We start from the raw sequence: 23,072 nt of genomic DNA on the forward strand, positions 1-23,072 counted from the left end.
TCCCCCCTTCAGTTGCTTACCATTGCATTCTGGGCAAAATCTAAACTATTTTTGACACCAACAAAGTCTACCTAAATTCCCTGCTACTTTTCCTTGCCATACTTCCCCTAGCCCAACTTACCTTGAGTTCCTTCAACACACAGAGCTCTTTGATGCCTCAGAGACTTAACACATACTGTTCCTTCTTCATGAACTGCTTTTTCCTAGCTCTTCCCATACCTGATTCCTTATCTTCAGCTGAAATGTCACCTGATCAGACAGGCTTCCTTGATCAACCTATAATGTCCTTCTCTATCATGCTCTAGCAGTGTCATGATCACTTCTGTCATAGCTTCCATACTGAGTTTATAATTATACACTTTTTATTTGCTTGTTGTTGATCTTTTCACTATACCACAAGCTCTACAATGACCAGGAGTATGCTTGTTCACCTATTAATGCCTTTCTGCTGCCTAAGACAGTGCCTGGTACACAGTGAGTGATCAATAAACATCATATGCTGCAGGAAAGTCGGTATGACAAGGGCTGAAACCTCTCTATTATATCTGTTGACTTATCCACTCAATATTTATTCAAAAGTTACTATGTCCCAAAAGTAAAAGAGGGTCTGCCCTCAAGAAGCTCACAATTTAATGATAGAAGTAGATAAAATAATTTAAAACAATGTAATATGTGTAACATTAGAAAGCTACTCACAGGGCAGCCCAGATGGCTCAGCAGTTTAGTGTCACCTTCGGCCCAGGGTGTGATCCTGGAGAATTGGGATCAAGTCCCTGCATGGAGCCTGCTTCTGTCTCTGCCTGTGTCTCTGCCTCTCTCTTTGTGTGTCTCTCAAAAAAAAAAAAAAAAAAGAAAGAAAGAAAAGAAAAAAAAAAGAAAGAACGAAAGAAAGAAAGAAAAGAAAAGAAAAGAAAAGAAAAGAAAAAGGAAAAGAAAAGAAAAAAAAGAAAAGAAAAGAAAAGAAAAAAAAGAAAAGAAAAGAAAGCTACCACAATTATGATGCCTAGAAGAGGGATAAATAACTTGGGAAAGATGAAAAAGTGGAAGGTAGCTGAGGTATTCAAGAGATGAGAAGAAAGATAACTTGAGTTAAAGATAATAGGAGCTAGCCTAGTAAAGGATCACATTATTCCTTATAAAGGGACTCATGTGAAATAGGCAAAGAAACGTGAAACAGCATGGTGAATGTGCGCAGGGCATGAAAAGCTTTTGGATACAAGCATAAGTACAGATAACCTGGAAAGCCTGGGTTATGCAGGGCCTTTTATACCATGCCAAGAAGCTTAGGTTTTATGCTGTTAGCACTAGGAGCTGAATAGTTTTCACCACCACAGTGACATCACTTAATTTTAATTCCATAACAATCATGGTATGGCTGTGCGGAAGCTAGGTTGGAGGGTTACAGATGGCGAAAGCATGAAGTCCATTGCTATAGTCCAGGAGATGAATGATGCCAACTTGAACTCAGTGGCTGTAGGAAGCATAGGTGATCAATTTCAGAAATACTTAGTAAGTGACGCCTGGGTGGCTCAGTGGTTGAGCGTCTACTTTCAGCTCAGGGCATGATCCCAGGGTCCCAGGATTGAGTCCCACACAGGGTTCCCTGAAAGGAGCCTGCTTCTCCCTCTGCCTAGGTCTCTGCCTCTCTCTCTCTCTCTCTCTTTCTCTCTGTGTGTCTCTCATGAATAAATAAATAAATAAAATAAATAAAATCTTTAAAAAAAAAAAGAAATACTTAGTAAAATAAGCTGTTTAAAAATCATTAGTAACCTTGGCAAGGGCAGTTTCAGTATCATGATGGGAATAGAAGACACATTTCATTCCTTATCCACAGCTGCAGAAATCACAGGAATTGTGGAAGTGGTGATTAGGAGCTCCCAAATATGGTTGCTTATTAGGAGCACCAGGAGAACTTTAGAAAAATACAGATTATGCTGGCTTAACTCCAGACCCACTGAGTTGGTCACCATGAGTCAAGCCCAAGAACCCTTATTCTGACAAGTCCCTTAAGTAAACCCTTATTCTGACAAGTCCCTTAAGTAAATCTGACAAAGACATCCATATATTTACCTTGGGAGATGCTGGGATGGACCAGCCTTTCAAGTATATTTAAACCTTATAATTCAAATCTATTTGATTCCTAGACTCAGCAAGAGTTCAGAAAGTAATAGTTGGGAAGACAAGGAAGGAGCTAAGCCAAGAGCAGAAGATGGCAGAGGTCAAAATCCTAAGTAGATTTATAATATTAAGAAAATAGATAGAGGGGCACCTAGGCAGCACAGTGGTTGAGCATCTATCTGCCTTTGGCTCAGGTCATGATCCCAGGGTCCTGGGATCAAGTCCTGCAACAGGCTCCCTGCAGGCAGCCTACTTCTCCCTCTGCCTGTGTCTCTGCCTCTCCTCTGTGTCTCTCATGATTAAATAAATAAAAGCTTAAAAAAAAAAAAGAAAATGGATACAGCAGTACAGATGAGAGAAGAGATACCTAAAAAACTAAGACACATGGGCAAAGAACATTAGTTTTCAAGCTAAGAGCATTAGTTCCTCAAACACAGTCAATTTTATCAATTTTATCTCATAAGTATAAGTATAAAATATAAATCTCATAAGTATAAAATATAAATCTCTTGGGGTACCTGGCTGGCTCATTTGGTGGAGAGTGGAACCCTTGATATTAGGCTTGTGAGTTTAAGCCCCACGTTGGGTGTAGAGGTTATATATATATAATATATCTAACTAAAGATTACTTACTTTCATTCCCAGTCCTAACCCATCTGAAGTTGGGTCAACAATTTAATTAGTGAAAACTCAATAAAAATTAAGTACCTAAAACAGAATTGTACAAGATACTGTGGGTAATTCCAATAAGGAGTTTGTATTTGTCTCAGGGACCAAAAACTTATGTAAATCAGTCAGAAACCTGGAAGTGCCAAACAGCATAGCACCAACCGTAAAGTCATCAAAAGGTCAGAGAAGGCTGTAACCTGGCCTCTGGCCTCTGACCTCTGCCTCTGGCCCATCTCAACTTGTCAAATTCTTCCTCTCTAATGCTCATTTCAAACCGTACCTCTTTCATGAAATCTTTCCTGGACTCTCCAAAGAGGTGTGATATTTTCTTTTAATTTTCCAGAATACACTGTAATTCTAAAGGCACCCAAATTCTGTCTAAACTTCCATCCCCAGTAATAAACACAGATATCACATATGTTGCTATGTGAGACACTGTCTGAAGTGTTTTACGTGTATTAACTAATTTAGTCCTCCTAATCCTTAGGACCAATGAGATAGGTCCTCCTATTACCCCATTGTACAGATGAGGAAGCCAAGGCACTAAGAGAGGTTCAGTAATTTCCTAGGATAACAGAACTACCTAAGTGGCAAAGCTAGGATGTGAATGCAGGCAGTCTGGCTCCAGAGACTGCATGTTCTTTACCATAACACTTCATGAGTTCTGGAGTACACCCAATGTTAGTCTACATTAGACTCTGTTGAGGGCAAATACTTTTTAGTTGTCTTTTCATCCCAAAGTAAGCATCCAAGTATATGTTGATTGTTGGAATTTCTTTTGGTCACAAAAAATCATGCTCTGCCCAGCTATGCTCATTCCTGTGTCAGAAACGACCACTTTATACACAGAAAAGATGAGAAAAGTGAAAGGAAAACACATTGCAGAAAGGCGGAAAACAAAAGCTACACAGGTAAAATGTTTTGAAAATCACATAGAGGTTTGAAAAGATGGGTATTAACTCTAAATTCCTGAGGATGGTGACATGAAAGTTGTGTGTTGGAAAATGAATCTGAGAGCAGCAATATTAGCATGGAAAGGATGAATGAGAAACAGGAAATGAGAGAGCAGGATGCCATCAGAGATCTCCAAGTATAGGGGAGGACCTGGTCTAGAATGTTCTGAATAAGGAAATTCTAATATGTATTAGATTTAGGAAGAGGATTTTAGAAATGAAAAAGAAGACTAAATGAGATTTTTCCAATGAGTTTTAGATCAGTACATCGCTGAAAAAAGAGGTGGATTGTTAAAGCAGATTTTAAAATCAAGCTGTTATTCCTTTTTTTTTTTTTTCAAAGAATAATACAATTTATCACTAAAACATTTTTTATTCATAGCTGCTTCTTGGAATTTGCCATTCTCTGAGAGATTCCAGGGTTTTTTTTACATCCACAACTATTTTTTGAAGGCCTGGAAAGACTTGACCCAGGGAGGTCTTAACCCTTTTCTATGTCTGACACTTTTTATCTACTTAGAAATAGTCTATAGAAAACATACGTTTTGAGGAGCACCTGGGTGGCTCAGTTGGTTAAGCGCCTGCCTTGGGCTCAGGTCATGATCCCAGGGTCCAAACATCAAGCCCCACATAGGGTCCCTGCTTCTCCCTCTCCTGCTCCCCCTGCTTGTGCTCGCTTCCTTTCTCTCTCTCTCTCTGTCAGATAAATAAATAAAAAATTTTTAAAGTACATTTTTTTAAAAGCCAGGTTGCTTACTGACACCCAGCAAGCTAAATCATAGACTTTAAGTTAAAAAGAAACTTTAAAGTCCTTTTGCTCAATCTGCCTCCCGTTTACACCATGCCAAGGAGCCAGTCGGTCTTTCATCCCTGGCCTCTATCCTTCTGGTGATGGAATACTTACTGCTTCAGAGGAACTCATTCCATTTCTTAACTCTTCTGTTGAGTAATCTTCTGATGTTAAGTTTAAATCTGTCTACCTGTAACTTTCATTCATTTGTTCTGTGTCTTCTAGGGACCTACAGTCAATCCAATCTCTCTCCAGTTAACAGCTCGTTAAATATTTGGAGACAACAACATGACACCACCAACTACTTTCTAACAAATGCCTCACATAGGAATCGTCAGCCTGGTTACCCTAATAATAACAGCACAGTGCTTATCAACTGTAGAGACTTGTACCCTACTGGGTCACCAAGTTCTTTGATAGAGCAGTTCTTTGCAAAGAGTCTCACATATAACCTGGAATATAGTAGACTCTCAAAATACGACTATACATGACTCAGTAAATAAATAAATCCATCTGCAAACAGAATTTTCAAACATATTCTCAACTGGTTTTATCATCTACCTATAACCAAACAAGTTTATTCTTTCTGTCCTCAAAAATCAAATAAATGTCATATGAAGAAAATATAAACCCAGAAATAATCTGGCAAGTATTCAGGTAAATGAAACATCTTAACAAGTAAGAAACCTCAATGGGGGAGACCATTTTTATTGTATATCTTTTTGAAACGTCTCAGTTTTTAACATATGTACCTATTCATTAACTAAAAGATAGTTAATTTATCAAAATAAAAATAATAAAATTATCTTCATTTTAAATTGTCTAGTGGAATAGTATGGTATAGTGTGAATTGTGCCTTCTGTAATAAAAAGATCTGTCCTACTACACAAATATGGAATCATCAAATAAATGATTAAAAATAACATTAGATTTAATCTATTCCAGAGACATTCAACAATTTTGAGGCCAACCGTAGTAAGAAATAAATTTCATATTGCAGCATGATATATATATATAAATATATAACTAATGCAAAAGTTCCCCAATAATGTATTTATCATTACTATTCAGGATATTTACTCTGATATTTTTTAAAAGCTGTCACAACCCATTAAATTGATATCCTGTCCTGCTAATAAAGTCATACCCACAATTTGAGAAACACTGATCTAGTCCAAAATCCACCCCTACCTACAACCAATTTATTGATAAAGAAGGTACAATTCAGCTTGAATAAGTGGTATATACAGAATCATACAGCTAATTCATATAGCATTAAATGAGAATGAGAACTGAAATGCAGCTCTTAACTTCATGGAAGGTGCAAAGAGTTGGGCAGACAGACAAGGCAACCAATTGTGCGGTAAGATCCCTGTGCAGGAAGATATGAACAAGGACCACCAAGGAGGGGCTTCTAAATCAGACAGGAAGAGCTGAGGAAAACCAGTAGGGTTATGGTTATACTGGACTAATCCCAGCTTTCATTGCTTTTCCCCATGGTGAAGCAATCCTTTAACAAACATCCATCTCAAACTAAATAATTCATGAATACTCCTAACGCCCACAGCAGTTAAGACTTCATCTGTTTTTCTTCCTATCTCCCTACAATACAGTAGACATTCACACTCAATTAAGCAAAACTTCCTCCTTCCGGTTCCTGCCCTTGTTCTTGAAGCAGGAGATTCATGATCCTTCCACCATTTCCCTTCTTCAATTAAGAAAAAAAATCCTTGGGAAAATATAATATTCATGGTCGATAAATCAAATCAAGTATCACCCCCAAAAATTTCACATGTTTCTTTGTTAGGGTTAAGTAAACAGATCATGAAAAGTTTCTTAAATTGAATCCACAAAACTGCAGCCAGTATTCAGAAAGTTATATTAGTATTTCTAGATGAAAATACAAAAATCTCACCACACAATGGTTATTGTCCAGGAAGTAGGATTCAGAATCATGAATGCTAGGACCCGTGAAAATAGACCATGAGCCTTTTCCCCTCTTTTAAATATATGAAAAGAATGAATCTCAGTTTTATTAACCAGAAAGCAGAAACACACAGATCTCTAAGTTTCCTCTAGATAAGGCACTCAAAGCTACTCTTACACAAATGTTCTGAGGCATACCTAGTAACACAAAGACAACATCATTCCAAATAGAACCAGTTAGCTTCCACCAGAGCTGAAACTGGTGGTTAGTAAGTTGTGAGACTGTCAATTGAGTCAGAATATGAGTTTTTCCACTGAAAATAATCACTGGATATTACTTCAACTTCTATACGAATTGCACTACTTCTCTAAAGCCTAACAACACCAACACTATTTTTCTGTCTTACCTCCCAATCTCTTTGCTATAGATGTTTTCTGTTCCTTGGACTTAGCTTATACACTCACTCAGTAGTCCTGCTTTTCTAGTAGGACTCACTATTGTTTTTCCCACTTCTACCCCCATCTTTGCCTGTAATTTCATCTGATATTTTCAAAAGATACAGATATGCTAAGAATGGTTTATTCCATATCATAGAATCAAATACTTTCCTTAAAATTTATTCTAAGAACAAAGGAAAATTGCAGCAAAACTCATTTTAATTCTACTATTGCAATGTTACTAATTCTATTACATTCATTATCTCTAATATCACCATTTAAACCTTAGCATGGGGCAGCCCGGGTGGCTCAGTGGTTTAGCCCCGTCTTCAGCCCAGGGCCTGATCCTGGAGACCCAGGATCGAGTCCCACGTCAGGCTCCCTGCATGGAGCCTGCTTCTCCCTCTGCCTGTGTCTCTGCCTCTCTCTCTCTCTCTCTCTGTCATGAATAAATAAAATAAAATATTTTTAAAAAGTAAAATAAAATAAAAATAAACCTTAGCATATCATTTAACTTTTACCAGCTCAATCTTCTTCATTTCTGATTGAAGTTAATAAAACAAGTCTTTACTCTCTTCTCAGGAATATGTTTGGATTAATAAAAGAATAAATAGAAAAGTGCTCTGGGGGCCGCCCAGGTGGCTCAGTGGTTTAGCGCCACCTTCAGCCCAGGGTGTGATTCTGGAGACCTGGGATCAAGTCCCATGTCAGGCTCCCTGCATGGAGCCTGCTTCTCCCTCTGCCTGTGTCTCTGCATCTCTCTCTCTCTCTCTCTCTCTCTCTCTCGAATAAATTAAAAAAAAAAAAAAAAGGAAAAGTGCTCTGGAACTGATGAGAGAAAACACACAAACTGGATTTATGTTGTTTTACGCTGTTTAAAGAAAAAAATACACTATGGGTAATGTTAAGTGTGGATGTGGACAATGCTTTCTCTAAGGAAGGCCCATATATTTTCTAAGTTAGGATGATCTAAAAGTTAGTATTTTGACGCAGCTGTAATTTTCCAACATGCACAAAATGGAGAATTTGCATATATGCTTTACTATCATCTCTCCTAAATTTATTTTTGTTTTTAAAAATATTCTGAAAACTTCCAGTCTAGATAAAAGACATAGACTAATAGCCATTAAATGGGTTCTAGTACCAACTCTAATGTGGTGAGGGAGGTTCCCAAGCCAACAAGCAGTGCTCAGATTCCAAAGGTTGAGGGCCCAGTCCCATAAGCTTGTACCCCAACACTTCAAATGCCAATCTGATCCTCTCTGAGCTCAATTAATTTGCTAGAGTGCCCCACGGGACTCAGAGAAACATTTAACTTATTAGATTACCAGTTTATCATTAAAGGATATAAGTCAGGAACAACCAGATGGAAGAGATGCATAGGGCAAGGTATGGAGAAAGGGTGAGGTAATCCATGCCCTCTTCAGGCAATCTAGACTCCCTAAATCTCCATGTGTTCACCAACTCGGAGTTTTCTCTCTCCTGGGTTTTTATGAAGGCTTCATTTCATAGCCAAGATTGACTGAATCACTGGCTACTGGTAACTGATTCAACCTTAAGTTCCTCTCCTCTCCCAGGAAGCTCGGGGAAAGGACTGAAAATTCCAACCCTCTAATCACAGGGTTAGTTCCACTGACAACCAGCCCCCATCCTTTTCCAAGTCACCACATAATATAACAAAAAGACTACTTTATCACTCTCAATACTTTGGGAATTTCAAGTTTTGTGAGCTATAAGACAAGAACTGTGAATGAAGACCAAACAGTATGAGAATTGTATTTTGGTCATATGAAATAAGATCTTTTTTTTAAAATAAAATCTTAAGAAAAAAGTGGGGGGCACCTGCATAGCTCAGTCAGTTAAGCATTGGACTCTGGGTTTCAGCTCAGGCCATGATCTCAGAGTAGTGAAATCAAGCCCCACAATGGATTCCTTGCTCAGCAGAGTCTGCTTGTCCCTCTCCCTCTGCTCCCCACATGCAATAAATAAATAAATAAATAAATAAACAAATAAATAAATAATTTTTTAAAAAGGAGAGAGAGAAATATATTTGTCATATGAATGATCAAATATATATTTTCTTATAAATCATAATATCATAGCCATAGTTTATTGAATGCACATTATGGACCATACACTATACATTATCTTACTTAGAACTCGCATGCACATAAAATAATAAAGTCCGTATTTTACCCCTATACTGCAGATGAGGAAATTAAGTCCCAGGGAAGTTCAGTGCCTTACTGAGGAGCCATGCTACCAAACAAGGCAGAGGTAGGACTGAAACACCAGTGAGCAAAGCCTGCATTTTGGCACCAGGATATGATGAGTCCTTGTCAAATGTTGGCTTTTTGAGATCTAAGAAATATCATAAATAAGATTAGTCACCCATCAAATTACTAATTTAAATGAATTTGTCTTTTCAATTCCAAGCCACTGAAACAATAGACAATGAGGTCCTTCAGAAGCCCTACCACTTCTAAGAGGTATGTATGTGTTATTCATGGGTATATCATGACCTTGAAGCAGTAGGAGATGAAAATGAGACACTGTCACAAAATAGTACTGAGGCACACACTTTAAACTTTGAGAAATACAGGACTTTCAGCAGGGATGTCAGAAAAACAAGATCTAAAGCAGTCCTGTGTCATTCACATAATTCATGGATTAAATATATCATCCTTTTCCTCAACAACTATCTTGCCTTTCTAATCAATGAATATTAAGGATTTAACACAATATTAATGTTTGTTGAAATTATTAAAATAATTTCTATGATATTGATGGGCCTCACTCTAAGAACACAAAAACAAAAAAGTAACAATACCTAAGAAACAGGAAAACTAAAAGGTGAGGATTTGCTACCCAATACCTATCTTTTATTTTACCAAAAAGTTCTATTCATTTCTTAAAACAGTAACTTGCCATATTTATATGATTTACCAATGCTCAACTTTTCAAAAGCTTTCTTTGGTTTAAGCAAGGTCTATCAGTGACCACCACAGACACAACTTTCTAGATATGCCCACCTGGTGGGAAAACATTAATAATGTGTGAAAATATTCACTATTGCATTTAGTCTTTTCCTGGGCCTGTTTCCTAAAAGTCACAAATATACTAGCGTATATTATCGCAGCCAACTTACTGGTCTAAGCCTAAGCTTGACAAAAATCCTGCTCCTTCTTTCCTTCTGCTATTGGTAGGGCAGGGGGATGAAGCATCACTGCAGATCTGCTAGTGAGCAAAGTAATGAAGGGAAATATCTAGGAGGCAGAAAGACTGGTCTAATGGAAAGGAATGGGAAAACGAGGAGGCAGACCGAGGATACAAGGGAGGCACCTTAAAACAACAAGAGGAGGAAAAGAAGATGATGACCTGAACAGGGCTCCCAGTTCTGAACACCAAGTTCCAAATTCAGCTCTGATTCTGTCTCTGACCTTGGGTAAATCTCTCAGTCTCTCTGCATCCTAATGTAGCTCTTATGTTAGCAAATTAAGACAGAAGAAAGTTTCTTACAGAACCTAGTGAAACGCCTGTACTTGCTACTGATAAAAGCAAAGCTAAGCTTCCTATGACAAAACAAAACAAAACAAAAAATACCAACTTGGTATTAATAAACCCTCTAATCTGTCAGGACAGTGTTTAACTCAAAAATGCATATTGTTCAGTGTCAACACTATTCCTTTACCCTCCCCCACTTCTAAACAATATCAACACATTCTATTCTCAGGTTTGCCTGTAGAAAATCTTCCCTGACATTTTGTCTTCAGTTTACTTCATTACTTGAACTAAAGGCCTTATTCTTGGGATGCCTGGGTGGCTCAGTGTTTGAGCGTCTGCCTTCGGCCCAGGGCATGATCCCAGAGTCCCAGGATCGAGTCCCATATCAGGCTCCCTGCATGGATCCTACTTCTCCTCCCTCTACCTATGTCTCTGCCTCTCTCTGTGTGTGTATCTTGTGAATAAATAAATAAAATATTTAAAAAACAAATAAATAATAAAGGCCTTGTTCTTAAAAAGAAAATAGAATTCCACTCCCTTCAGCATTAGTGCCTTAGAGGTACATATAAAGCAGTTGGCCTAATCCATCCCACTCTCACTCAGCCTTTACTGCATCCAGCTATATTTTTAATCTCTCCAACCTTTTTTCTTTCCTCCTAATCTTCTCTCAGGCCCTCTCCAGTACATTGTATCTCTTTGTGATAAAGTGATAGTCTAAATTCAATGCTTTGCTGTGGAGTCAGACACTGAAACACAGATAACCACTTTCCCACTTTGACATCGATACTCTAGTTACATGCAGCCTTGAGTTAAAATGATACCAAGCTGCCAAACGACACTGGAAACTCATATATTGTCTACTTTCCTCTTATATCCCAATTCAATTTCAGAATTGTGGGTTTTCAAGGTTTTTTTTTCTTTTTTGTAAAAGTAAGTTGACATAGTATAATTTATTTTATCCCAATTTGCATTATACCTAACTGCATTTATTTTATAAAACCACTTGAAAGTTGAGCTCTCATACCTTACGTTGTCAGTTCTTTTTGTAAGAACATCAGTTTCTATGCATTCATACTTCCTGCTATATTCTTACTCAGTGTACTCAGAACTCAATAAATATATGTTCATTGACTTGACTTGATCATACTTCTCAAGAGCATCAATAGGAGTCATATCCAAGGCTAAATCTCAGTTTGGCCACTTACTAGCCATGTGACTCTAATTACTCTTGTCTCTAATCCTGAGTTTTCCTCCCTTATTGACAAGGGGATGTGAAAACAGGGAAAGTAAGGAAAGCATGGAAAGTATGTAATAGTGTCCATGCTTACAACTCATTAAGGCTAAATAAACACTGGCTTTCTTCTTACTTCTACTTTATAAAAATGTAGTGGATTTTTAAATTAATGCTGAGGAGCACCTGGGTAGCTCAGGGTTAAGCATCTAACTCTTGATTTTGGCTCAGGTCATGATCTCAGAGTCAGGGGATTGAGCCCTGAAAGGGCTTGGTGCTGAGCATGGAGCCTGCTTGGGATTCTCTCTCTATATCTGCCCCCCCATCTCTTAAAAAAAAATGTTTAATCAATTAAATAATCAATTAATGCTGAGACTGCGAGAAATTACAAAGCAGACTCAGAGATGGGCAAAACTTCATCCAGACAGAAAAAAAAAAAAAAAAGTGGATTATTCTATACAGTACATTAATTAATTTAGGGTTCCCTTGACTTGGCTCTTGTGGGAGAGAAAAAAAAATCATCTCTTTCAGCTGCTTGTAGTCCCCTCGATATCAAATAAATTATAATAATAAATAAAACATCATAATTTAACTCCATTTACTAGCCCTAACAAAAGGTACTACTACCTAAGAAAAACACCTAATAATCCAATAGCCTAACCTTTAGCATAATAACATAGCTAACTATTAAAGTTTCCATTCCTCCCAAGTTCTGGATGACTGTCTATCCAAATTTACTCTTAAAGAAATCAATAAAGTACACTCTGATATCTGATCATCAACAGTAAATTTCAAAACAGAGATATCCTATCCAAGTCCAATATACCTACTTGTATTCTTCTCAGATACTATTAATAAAAAAGAATTAAGTTGATTGTAGTAATTAACTCCAACTGTACACTTGTGATCACCTAAAGTATATCTTGTATGTTAATTCAGCAAAAGTATCTTCATAAGTTCAGATTTTATCAATTCATTGTTGGACCAAAAAAAGTTCAAGTGTCTGACATTTTATTTAAATAGACTCTTGGAAAAAAATAAATAAATAAATAAATAAATAGACTCTTGGGAACCATGAAGCACAATTTTCAAAAATTATCACAACTTAATTGTTAGCACCTATTTATCTAATCATTTTAATACCCGGAAGCTATTTTTTGAAAAATATTCACTAATTCAGCTGCTTTGATATTTAAAAAAATAATTTTCCTCAATACAAACCTGTTTCTGAATTAAGAAGTTTTACTAATATGAATGCTTCTGTGCCTAATCTCACTCGCAATTAGAGAACTCTGGCCTCCTCAATTTTTAACTACTCTCTTGAAATCAGTCAAAGTATTCAAGAATAGATTAGTGCCTATCTAAGCCATGTAAATGACTTAAGGATTTTTTTTAAATTATCCAGTTATGTCCATTGCAACAACAGCATCAAGTGGCTATTAAGGTTCTCTCTCAAAAAAACTTTTATTAGACAATCCACATATCTGTCTTTAAAACATCACAACTAGGGACACCTGGGTGGCTCAGCGGTTTAGCACCTGCCTTTGGCCCAGGGCATGATCTTGGAGTCCTGGGATAGAGTCCCACATTGGGCTCCGTGCATGGAGCCTACTTCTCCCTCTGCCTGTGTCTCTGCCCCTCTGTCTCTGTGTCTCTCATGAATAAATAAATAAAATCTTTTTAAAAATCACAACTATATAAGTATACATTTGACATTTCCACTTGAAATGCACTCCCTTAACACAGTCACTTTGAAAAATCTTTTTTTAATCATTAATCACAAAACCTGCTATATTTGTACAAAATTAAAAGTCTAGCACTCAGACTAGAATAAAATAATGTGGAATTCTCTGCCTATATAATTAGTATTGAAAAACTAATGTTTTTAACAAGTATATCATTATAAAACATTTTCACATTAGCAACTAATACAGTTTTCCTTTAACACCTCCATAAACAAGTTATATGTATTCTAAACACATACTTAAATAAACAACCCAATTACATGCTAGAGCTCCCTTCAAGAATGTCTAATATAGTAAAGTAGTTATTCTTTAACTAATGTGGCTTCTGCCTAAGGGGTTGCCTCAAATCTTCTGTGAAATAAGGCAAAGTAGACTTAAATAAATATGAACACTACTATTAATATGGCAGCTTCTTGTCCATTTAGGAGGTGCTTTTTTTTTTTTTTAAGATTTCATTTATCTATTCATTCATGAAAGACACACAGAGAGAGAGAGAGAGAGAGAGGCAGACACACAGGCAGAGGGAGAAGCAGGCTCCATGCAGGGAGCCTGACGTGGGACTTGATCCCAGGACTCCAGGACCACGCCCTGGGCCAAAGGCAGGCGCCAAACCGCTGAGCCACCCAGGGATCCCCAGGAGGTGCTTTTTAAGTGTGGTCAAAGAAAGAAGTTAAAAGTATTTATCAGAGGATTTGGTAATTCTAAGTATGGAGGGAGCAATATGGCACCCTGGTTTACAGTATAGGTATAGAGCCCACACCTCAGGTTGGATCCTAGCTCCACTGTTTTTATGTTAAATTAAATTAGCCATCAGCAAGTTACTTAACTGTCTAAATCTCAATTTCTTCTTCCATAAAATGAAACTCATAAGAGTAACTTCCTTTGTGAGGTTTTATGAGTATTAAATGAGAATACCCATGTAAGAGTCCTTAGAGTAGCACCAGATGCATAGCAAGCTCTCAATAAATGTTAATCACTATCATAACCATCATCATATCAACTCACTGCACTGCAATAAAAAAAAAACCACTGGATATGAAAGTAGTTGAGTAAATTCAGTTCTTTAACACACAAACCAAATGGGCAGACCCCACACCAGATAATGAACCTCCATATTCACACGATAAGTCTCAGCTTCTACTCACTAGACCTTACGCTGCCTCTCACTGCCAGTCTATAGCTCATCTGAACAACCAAAAGAACAATCTGGTTACTCACGCTATATTACATTAATATGTAAATTCATCACTTCAGAAAGAATATCACAAACAAGTAGTTCATTCATGACTCATTTTATTCATAACAATTTAAAACTTGTCACCCCAAAATTGGATTTTACAGCTACAGTTTAATGAAGTAAACACATTCACAACCAGATTCATTCAGTGGTATCAAAAAAAAAATCAATATAAACTATCTGAGAGGAGAAAATAGTTAATCCACTAAATATGGATTGTTAAGTATTGAGGAAAATGCATCATTATTTTGAAGAGAACAAGCTTAAATGAGAGCAAACACAATTCATACAAGCAATGACCCCTTGTTTTATGACTACATTGGATAACTACAATACGCCAGAGTCCTCAAATGAAAACAGCTACGTGTAAAAGAATAAAGTTTCATCCTTAAAGGAAAGGACCTTATCCTTATTACAAAACTTCTGGATAACAAAAAGATAAAAGGTTATAGTGGAATACAAGTAGTTTTTTTCTGCCTAGGACCAATCTCCTTTCAAAATTGAGAACTCCTTTTTCCCTAAGGTTGGTTTATAATTAGAAATTAGATTCCTCAATAATTCAATGACCGAAACCTTTATTAAAGTCAAATGACCTTTTTAATTAATTTTTCCTAATATATAAGCTCTGCTAGGCAAGTGTCATCTCTACAGATAATAAAGCCTTTATATATTTATTAAGTGAGTTTTTCCCTCTATGTTCACCCTTTTCTTTGATTTGATATTTTAACAGTAATTGTTGGTAAAACTTTAAAAAGTATAACAGAGTACTATTGTGCTAAATGCTCTGATTTGTATAATGCTTATAATGTCCTTATTTTTCATTCTAAATGAAAAGCACAAAAATGCTTAAGCTAAAATATTTTACTCTTCCATATATCTTTTCCTTTTAATTCACATTTTAAGACTATAGCTAGTGAGGGGAAATGTATACAACTTTATTACAGCATTAAGAAGTGTGTCAGGATTTGAAAACCTGGAGAACAGAATTGAGATATGTGCATAATACTGACATTAGGTTCAACAGCTCTTGACACAAACAATGCATTTATAAGACAGGCCTATCCAAGTAAATATATGAAAAAGATGCATAAAAATATGGTAACTGCATTTGAATTACTTACAATTTTAGTCTTCAATTGTTTGTTTAAAAAACAAAAGTAGTTAAATGACTATTAAGGCACCATGTTAAATGTGCTGGAGTTTGAAAATTCAAAATTACATTGTCCTCAAATCTCACTTTCCTATGGATACCACTTTAAATTTAGTGAATTTCACTGACACTAAATCAAAAAAAGTAAAACTCTTAAGTATATGACTGTCGTGTTTATGTCTGAAATCACATCCATCCATCACTTCACCATTAGTCTAAGATGACGTATGCAAAATGTTTTACCATCACTTTTCTCATCACTCAAAATGGTAAGACCGAAGTGAAGGGATTAAGAGACTTACGCAATGATACCAGCCAATTGTCAGCAATTCTACTTTTTTATTAGGATCCTAAGCTTTCTAGTTCACACAAGGGGAAAAAAGAATATCATCAGAGAGATAGAGCATCATCTAAGATAGAAGAATATGCACTTTATAGATACTAACATTCCCAAAGGAGATGTGGGAGTATGGAAATTTTACACACCACCAAATACTAACAGAAATCAAAAAAGAAAAAAAAAAAAAGAAAAAAGAAAGAAAGGAACAGGACCCTCTGGAATCTCCAGTCACTTAACTAGCCAAGTAAAGGGAGTGAAGTACAATCTGGATTGTCCCCTCTCCGGCCCGCTGTCTCACGGCTGCACATTTCTACCTGGTTTACTACAGGGAACAGATTTCAGCCTTCGTAATGCTCCCAAACGGGCTTTTCTTGGCAAATGTCTGCGCTCCTCAGGCGAGGCCGTTAAGGTAACTTAATCCCTGGCGAACTGCTCAGGGGAAGCAATGCTGATTCCCAATTCAAAAATGAATCCTTTAAGCTCTTTCCGTGCGAAGAGCCACGATGAAATCCGTAACTCTAACGGAGACCCCTCATTTTATCTCGAAGCCCCGCAGGACAGAGGCGAGCCCCGGGAACGGAAGCCGCCGCGGGTGGGGGGGGGGGGGGCGCAGGGAGGTGCGAGAAAGATGCTGGTCAATTCCGAGAGGATGCAGGAATGACATGGCATCTGGGCAACCCGGGTCCACGTTCCCCTCCCTCGACACAAGCCTGGGGCTCTGAAGGGGTGCCCACGCGGACACACACCACCTTTTATTCTTCGACTCCTAGGGAGGAGAATGGTGGGGAAGCGTGGCTGGATGAAGCTTTCACCACAACAAACGGCTCCTTTCTCCTCGCACCCCGCCTCCCCGGCGAGGGGCTGAGGGCGACTGTCTCCAGCCGCAGCCAGCTGAGCGCCGCCGAGACCCGGGGCGAGGAGGACGGCGGCTCCGCGGGGGGCGGGGGGGCGCCGGGAGCCTCGGGGAGCCTGGCAGGAAACGGGGGGGATGTGGAGCCGGGAAAACACAGCAGACGGGGACCGGGAAGCTCCCGGGCGCGCTCCGCATCCAGGCTGCCCGAGGCCGGCGCGCCGGGCGGACCCCCCTCCCCTGACTCCGCGACCGGAGGACGGAGAGGAAATGGCTTTGTATCGCAGGATGAAAGGCAGACAGGGGGGCCACCGGGCGGGGGCGGAGGGGCGGCGGACGGAGGATGCCCGGAGCCGGGACGACCCCGCCCGCCCCACGGACGCCGCCGCTCTGCCCTCCATTCCGCCTGGGCCCCGGCCCGCCCCGGGCTCCCGCCGGCCCGGCACGCTCCAGCCGCCCCTAGCGGGGTCCCCGCCCCGCCCCCCGCGCCCTGCGCGCTCACCTGCCCACGAAGTTCTCGAGCACCGAGCTCTTGCCCGCGCTCTGGCCGCCCACCACGGCGATCTGCGGCAGCTCCAGCAGGCAGCTCTGTCCCAGCGCCGAGAAGGCGTCCTGCAGACGGTTCACCAGCGGGATCAGCTCCTCCATCTCCCGGTTCCCCATCGCGCCAGCGTCGCCGGCCGCCGCTGGTCCCTGCTCTCCTCTGCGACCTGGCTGGCGGGGGAGCCGGGGCCGCCCTTGCCGCCCTTGCCGCCCTTGCCGCCCTTGCCGCCCTTGCCGCCCCTGCCGGGCTGGGTGCTGTCAGCCGGTTCCAGCGCAGACGTCGGACCCCGCCGCCCGCCAGCCGCTCGGCTCCTGACAGCTAACGGCCCGCAGCGCGCCTGCGCGGGCGAGAGGGGGCGTGGCCTGGCTCCTCGGCCGCCCCTCCGCGCCCCTCCGCGCCCCTCCTGGCCGCATTCCGCGGGAGGCTTCCCGACCCGACACCTCGGGCCGGCGCGCACGCACTGCCTCCCAGCTGCGGCCAGATGCCACGACCTCTGTCTCCCGCTGCCAAGGCTCAGAGGCACAGTTACAGCGCCTGGTCCGGGAATCAGCGGCAGCTACAAAGCCAAAGACCAGGGAAAAGACCTACCGATAGGAGCTCAGCCTTGTCGCCAGCAGCAGCTTCAGTGCCTCCGTCGCCGCCAGAGTCACTTCCTAAAAGCAAATCTCATGTTCTCACGCCCTACTTTCAGAACCCACCTCTTCTCAAGGTGGCTGGCCTGGGGGTCTAAATTCTTCCACCTGATATCCATTTCAGGACCTGGGTAGCCTGACCCTACCTAATTATTCAACTCTAACAATTCCATCTCCCAGCTGTCGAAGCTAAGGTGAAGCCCGTCATGCTTACCCCGCATGGCTCCCTCTCTTCAATCACCACACTCATTGTGTCCTGTAAGACTCCTCCTATAGGGTCTATCAAAGAGCGTGTACTCTGCACATATTCTGTTAAATTTAGCAAATTGAGACGTGCCTGTGCGTCGAGTCCTATGCCTGCTATGGAGACACAAAGATAAATGGTCATGCTTGCTCAGCCTCCTTAGACTGTTCCACTTTACAAAGAGATATCCATGCTTTCCAGGGTTTAATTCATGGGCCTTTTCTTGTCTCACACTTTATACTCTGCCTGAGGATTTTTGCCATGGCTTTGATTCTGCATAATGACTAGCGACTACAGAAATCTAAATTGCTAGCCCACGTCTCTCTCCTTTACCGTAGACTGTACTCAAAACTGGTCCTGGACCTCACTACCCGAATGTCCCACAAGTACCTCTGACTTAACTTACTCAAAACAGCTCATCTTTTCTAATCTCAGCATTTAATCCTATAAAGTCTCCTTTATTTATTTATTTATTTATTTATTTATATTTATTTATTTATTTATGATAGTCACACAGAGAGAGAGAGAGAGAGAGAGAGAGGCAGAGACACAGGCAGAGGGAGAAGCAGGCTCCATGCACCGGGAGCCCGATGTGGGATTCGATCCCAGGTCTCCAGGATCACGCCCTGGGCCAAAGGCAGGCGCCAAACCGCTGCGCCACCCAGGGATCCCTATAAAGTCTCCTTTAACCCTAAAAGACTTGTATAAAAATGTCCAAACAACCAAAACACTAAGAATAACCCGAATGTCCATCAAAAGATGAACGAAAGAGCAAATTTGGACATACTTCTAAACAACAAAAAGGAGGGAACGTCTGATACAGCAGTAACATAGTTGAATCTCAGATACGTTATATTAAATGAAAGGCATCAAAGAGTACATATTGCGTGCTTCCATTTATACAAAGTTGTACAATAGGCAAAATTATCTACCATGATAGAAATCAGAGTACTAGATGCCTTTGAGGTGTAGGGATTGACTGCAGGAGGCACCAGAGATCTTCGTAAAGTGACAGAAATGTTCTATATCTTGATTTGGATATGAGTATATATTCATATATTCATGGACTCGAACTAAACATTTAAGATCTGTGCGTTTCACTGTAAATTGTATCTCAACTTTTTTAAAAAGCAAAAGAGAAAGACAAAGCTGAATGCACCATCTCCTCCACTGAAGTGTATCCCTAGTAGGATATCTGCCCAACATGCCTTTTCATGGAATCACGCCTCCATCCACCACATGGTTGTAGCCAGAGTAATCATGAAGATAGAAGGGCATGAAGAGCAACTAACCATGCCCTCCAGAGTCAACAAGAGGCCTGCCCAGTCCCAATCCAGAATCTGGAAGTCATTCTACTCCTTTTCTCTTTCTCTCCCTCATCCCCTACATCAGGTTGGATCCCAGATTATGCCCATTCTAACTCCCTAATACCCACCTCATCCTCTTCATCTTTACTGCCAGTACCTCATTTATAACTATCATTTGTTAACCACCTTCTTCCCATATACATGTACCCTAAATAGATTTTCATTATTGCATTTGGCACATTGCATTGAATCTCTGATTTACATGTCTCTTCTTCCACTAATGTGGAAGAATAATGTCCCCCTACCAACAATGTCCACATTTAAATCTCCAGAAGCTGTGAATATGTTACCTGACATGGCAAATGGAACTTTGCAGATGTGATTAAACTAAGGACCTTGCGATACGGAGATTATGGTGAATTATCTGAATGGGCCCAGACTAATCATACGGATCCTGAAGAACAGAGAGTCTTACCTGGCTGTTTCAGAAGGAGATGTGACTACAGTGGAGTGGTCACTGAGATGCAATTTTGCTGGCTTTAAGATGGAGAAAGGGGAGCCAGAAGCCAAGGATTGTTGGCTGCCTCTAGAAGCTGGAAAAGTCAAAGAAACAGATTCTGCCTAGAGCCTGCAAAAGGAACACAGCTCTACTGACACCTTGATTTTACCTCAGTGAGCTATGTATCAGACTTCTAACCTATAGAGCTGTAAGTAATACATTTGTGTTGCTTTAAGCCACTAAGTTTGTGGTAATTCATTCCAGCAGCTATAGAAAACAAATACAACTAATGATAAACTCTTTGCAGCCAAGATCCATCTTTGTGATTTTCAGTGCCTAGCACAGTGCTTAGCACCTAAGGACACCATAGTCAATGGGGGATAGACATAAACAAATTATCACAGCATGGTGTAATAAGTGTCCCAGCGGTGATATGGACTGAACTATGTGTCTCCTCAAAATGTATATGTTGAGGCCCTAATCCTCAGTGTGGCTGTACTTAGGATGAGGTCAAATGAGGGTGGAGCCCTGATCCAGTAGGACTAGTGTCCTTACAGAGGCTTCCTCTATCTCTGCCATCTGGGGACACAGTGAGAAGCCAGCCATCTGCAAGCCAGGAAGAGAGTCCTCACCAGGAATCGAATCAGTTAGCACCTCAATGTTGAATTTCCTAGCCTCCAGAATTTTGAGGAAATAAACTTCTGTTGGTTAAGCCACCCAGGCTATGGTATTTTGTTATGGCAGCCTGAGCAGACTCAGACACCACATTTGCTTAAAGGAAAAAAAGGGAAAACAGGAAGGGAATCAGGGAGTAACAATTCTCTCTTGAAGCCTTGATGAGATGTCCTGCACTGTGCTACGTGCTGTGAGGAATACAAAAAACTCAGAAGCACTAGCCCTTGCCCTGAGTACCTGGCATTCTAATATAAAAAACCATGTGACCATGCAGTAGACAGAGAATGTATAATCATTATATAAATTTGAATTTCATGTGCACTGAAGCAATGTATGTCATCTCTATTCTCCAGAACTTAGTTCAAATCAATCCCACCCACCTACTTCAAGAAACTAACCTGAACTACTTTCGCTAACTGGTTTCCTTCTTTACTTCCCATTTCCAGAATCAGTTCTGCAATAACATGGAACCAGGAGAAATTTAATACTCACACTCCACACCCTTTTCGCATAAATTCATCTGTATAAAACAAATAGTGAAGAAAACAAAAACAAAGGGGAAAATCTGAGGGGGAATTTTTGACACAAAGACAACCTACACCTTTGAGGGTGGGTGTAAAGCTGAAAGGGGAGCCGGGTTAGCCTCCCCTGCTTCTTGTGTGCATCACACAATCACCTCAGCCTTGGTCCAGCACCAAGTGAAGAATGCCAATTCCAGCTTTCTTAACTATCGCACTGGTTCCCACCTTCCTAATGAGGCAGAAGATTCCTAAAGGTTAAGCCATTTTTAGGTGTGGCTCTCTATCTAAGAAGTTTACTTTTTATGAACACATCAGAACTATTACTGAAATAAGTATTTTCCTTCAGGGTCATTTTGAGAAGCAATAAGCTGGTGGCAATAATGCTGCATTTCACACAGTATCACTGGAACTCCTCCTTTGAAATTAATAAACCTTTTCCAAAAACTCAGACTCAGTATTCCACAGTCACACATCATTTCAGATGAACAGAATATTATCCTACCACGTTCATAGGTTTAGTACCAAATGACTTTTGGCTAATTCTAAGAATTAAATATATATGTATCTTAAATACACATATATTTTTTAAAATATGCTGTAGGCTGAAAGCAAACTCTAAGGAGTTAGAGAGTGCTGAGTGGTGAAAACATCTCTGAAAAAATATTTAACCTCTCAAAAAGAGACCACACTTGAATATATGATTGAGGAATTCCTGGTTTTTAAAAAATCAGCCACATTACTGCAGAGCCACATCTCGTATATCTCCCACAGTGCCTAGCTCAGTAATCGATAAATATTTATGAAGCATCTGAACCAAAACTTTAAGCATTTGTCATGTCATCCTTTGTGAGTGCCACTAGGTAAATTATAGTATTACTCTGCATACAATTGAGGGCCTGTTCAAGCCCTACAGTCCTTTCTCCAAAGGTTATCACTTAGGCAGATTTTAGATCATCCTGCAAATCAGTTTGTCTGCAGACATCTTTTGAGTTCTATTAAAGCCAGTGAAGTTCAATATAGACACACAGACTTTCATCTGTAGTTGTACTAGACTTTCCATCATAGTTGGCACTTATGTCTCTCCAGGCTTCTCTCCTTCAGTCAAGAGCAGGAGTCAGAAAGTAAAGACTCCCAATTTTATTGCCTGTATTTTTCCTTAGCTGTCATCAGGAAGCAAAATAACTCTGGAGGAACCACTCCAGTCTCCTACCCTTATCACTTCTGTCAATTTGAGATCTGACAGATGGAATCTCACCAGTTGTCCCCATGGAAGCATGGCTGAATCTACACACCTGCCAGGCAGAAAATACCAATCAGCAAGCTTAAGGTGTTAAAACAGAAGGGTTAGGAAGCACTCTCTACATCGCTTAAGTCGATTTAGCAGCCAGTTTGTGCCTCCTATCAAGTAGGTATAGCTGTATTCTGCTATAAGCATAATCTATACAAACCAAATTAGAACAGAAATCACATAATTCCTTTTAAAAGGAGGGCCCCCTAGTGCTTTTTAATTCTCATTTGTTGAATTATGAATCCTATACACATAGAGATATACAGGGATAATTCTATATTAATTGTACATTATATGTAATTTTATATTATCATTAATAATACAGTAGTATTTTAGGTATATAGGTAAGCTATACTGGCCATTTAAAATATGCTTATGACAATTTTTCACTGACACAAAGAATGCTATGAA

General features: G+C 39.9%; 1 protein-coding gene across 7 annotated transcripts in view; it reads right to left on the reverse strand.

Moving 5' to 3' along the window:
• The window catches only part of DNM3 (dynamin 3), a 547,820-nt gene extending 530,013 nt beyond the window's left edge, over nucleotides 1–17,807 (reverse strand). For 6 of the 7 annotated variants that reach the window (XM_038542511.1, XM_038542513.1, XM_038542510.1 and 3 more), the window contains exon 1: nucleotides 17,454–17,614. In XM_038542511.1, the coding sequence (XP_038398439.1) occupies nucleotides 17,454–17,614 (161 nt within the window). Of the gene's footprint in view, nucleotides 1–17,453 lie in introns of all 7 variants that reach the window. The other variant, XM_038542508.1, reaches the window with a different exon arrangement.
• Nucleotides 17,808–23,072: the final 5,265 nt, after the last annotated feature.

Source organism: Canis lupus, chromosome 7 (genome assembly GCF_011100685.1).
Source record: "Canis lupus familiaris isolate Mischka breed German Shepherd chromosome 7, alternate assembly UU_Cfam_GSD_1.0, whole genome shotgun sequence".
Classification (NCBI taxonomy): Eukaryota; Metazoa; Chordata; class Mammalia; order Carnivora; family Canidae; genus Canis; species Canis lupus.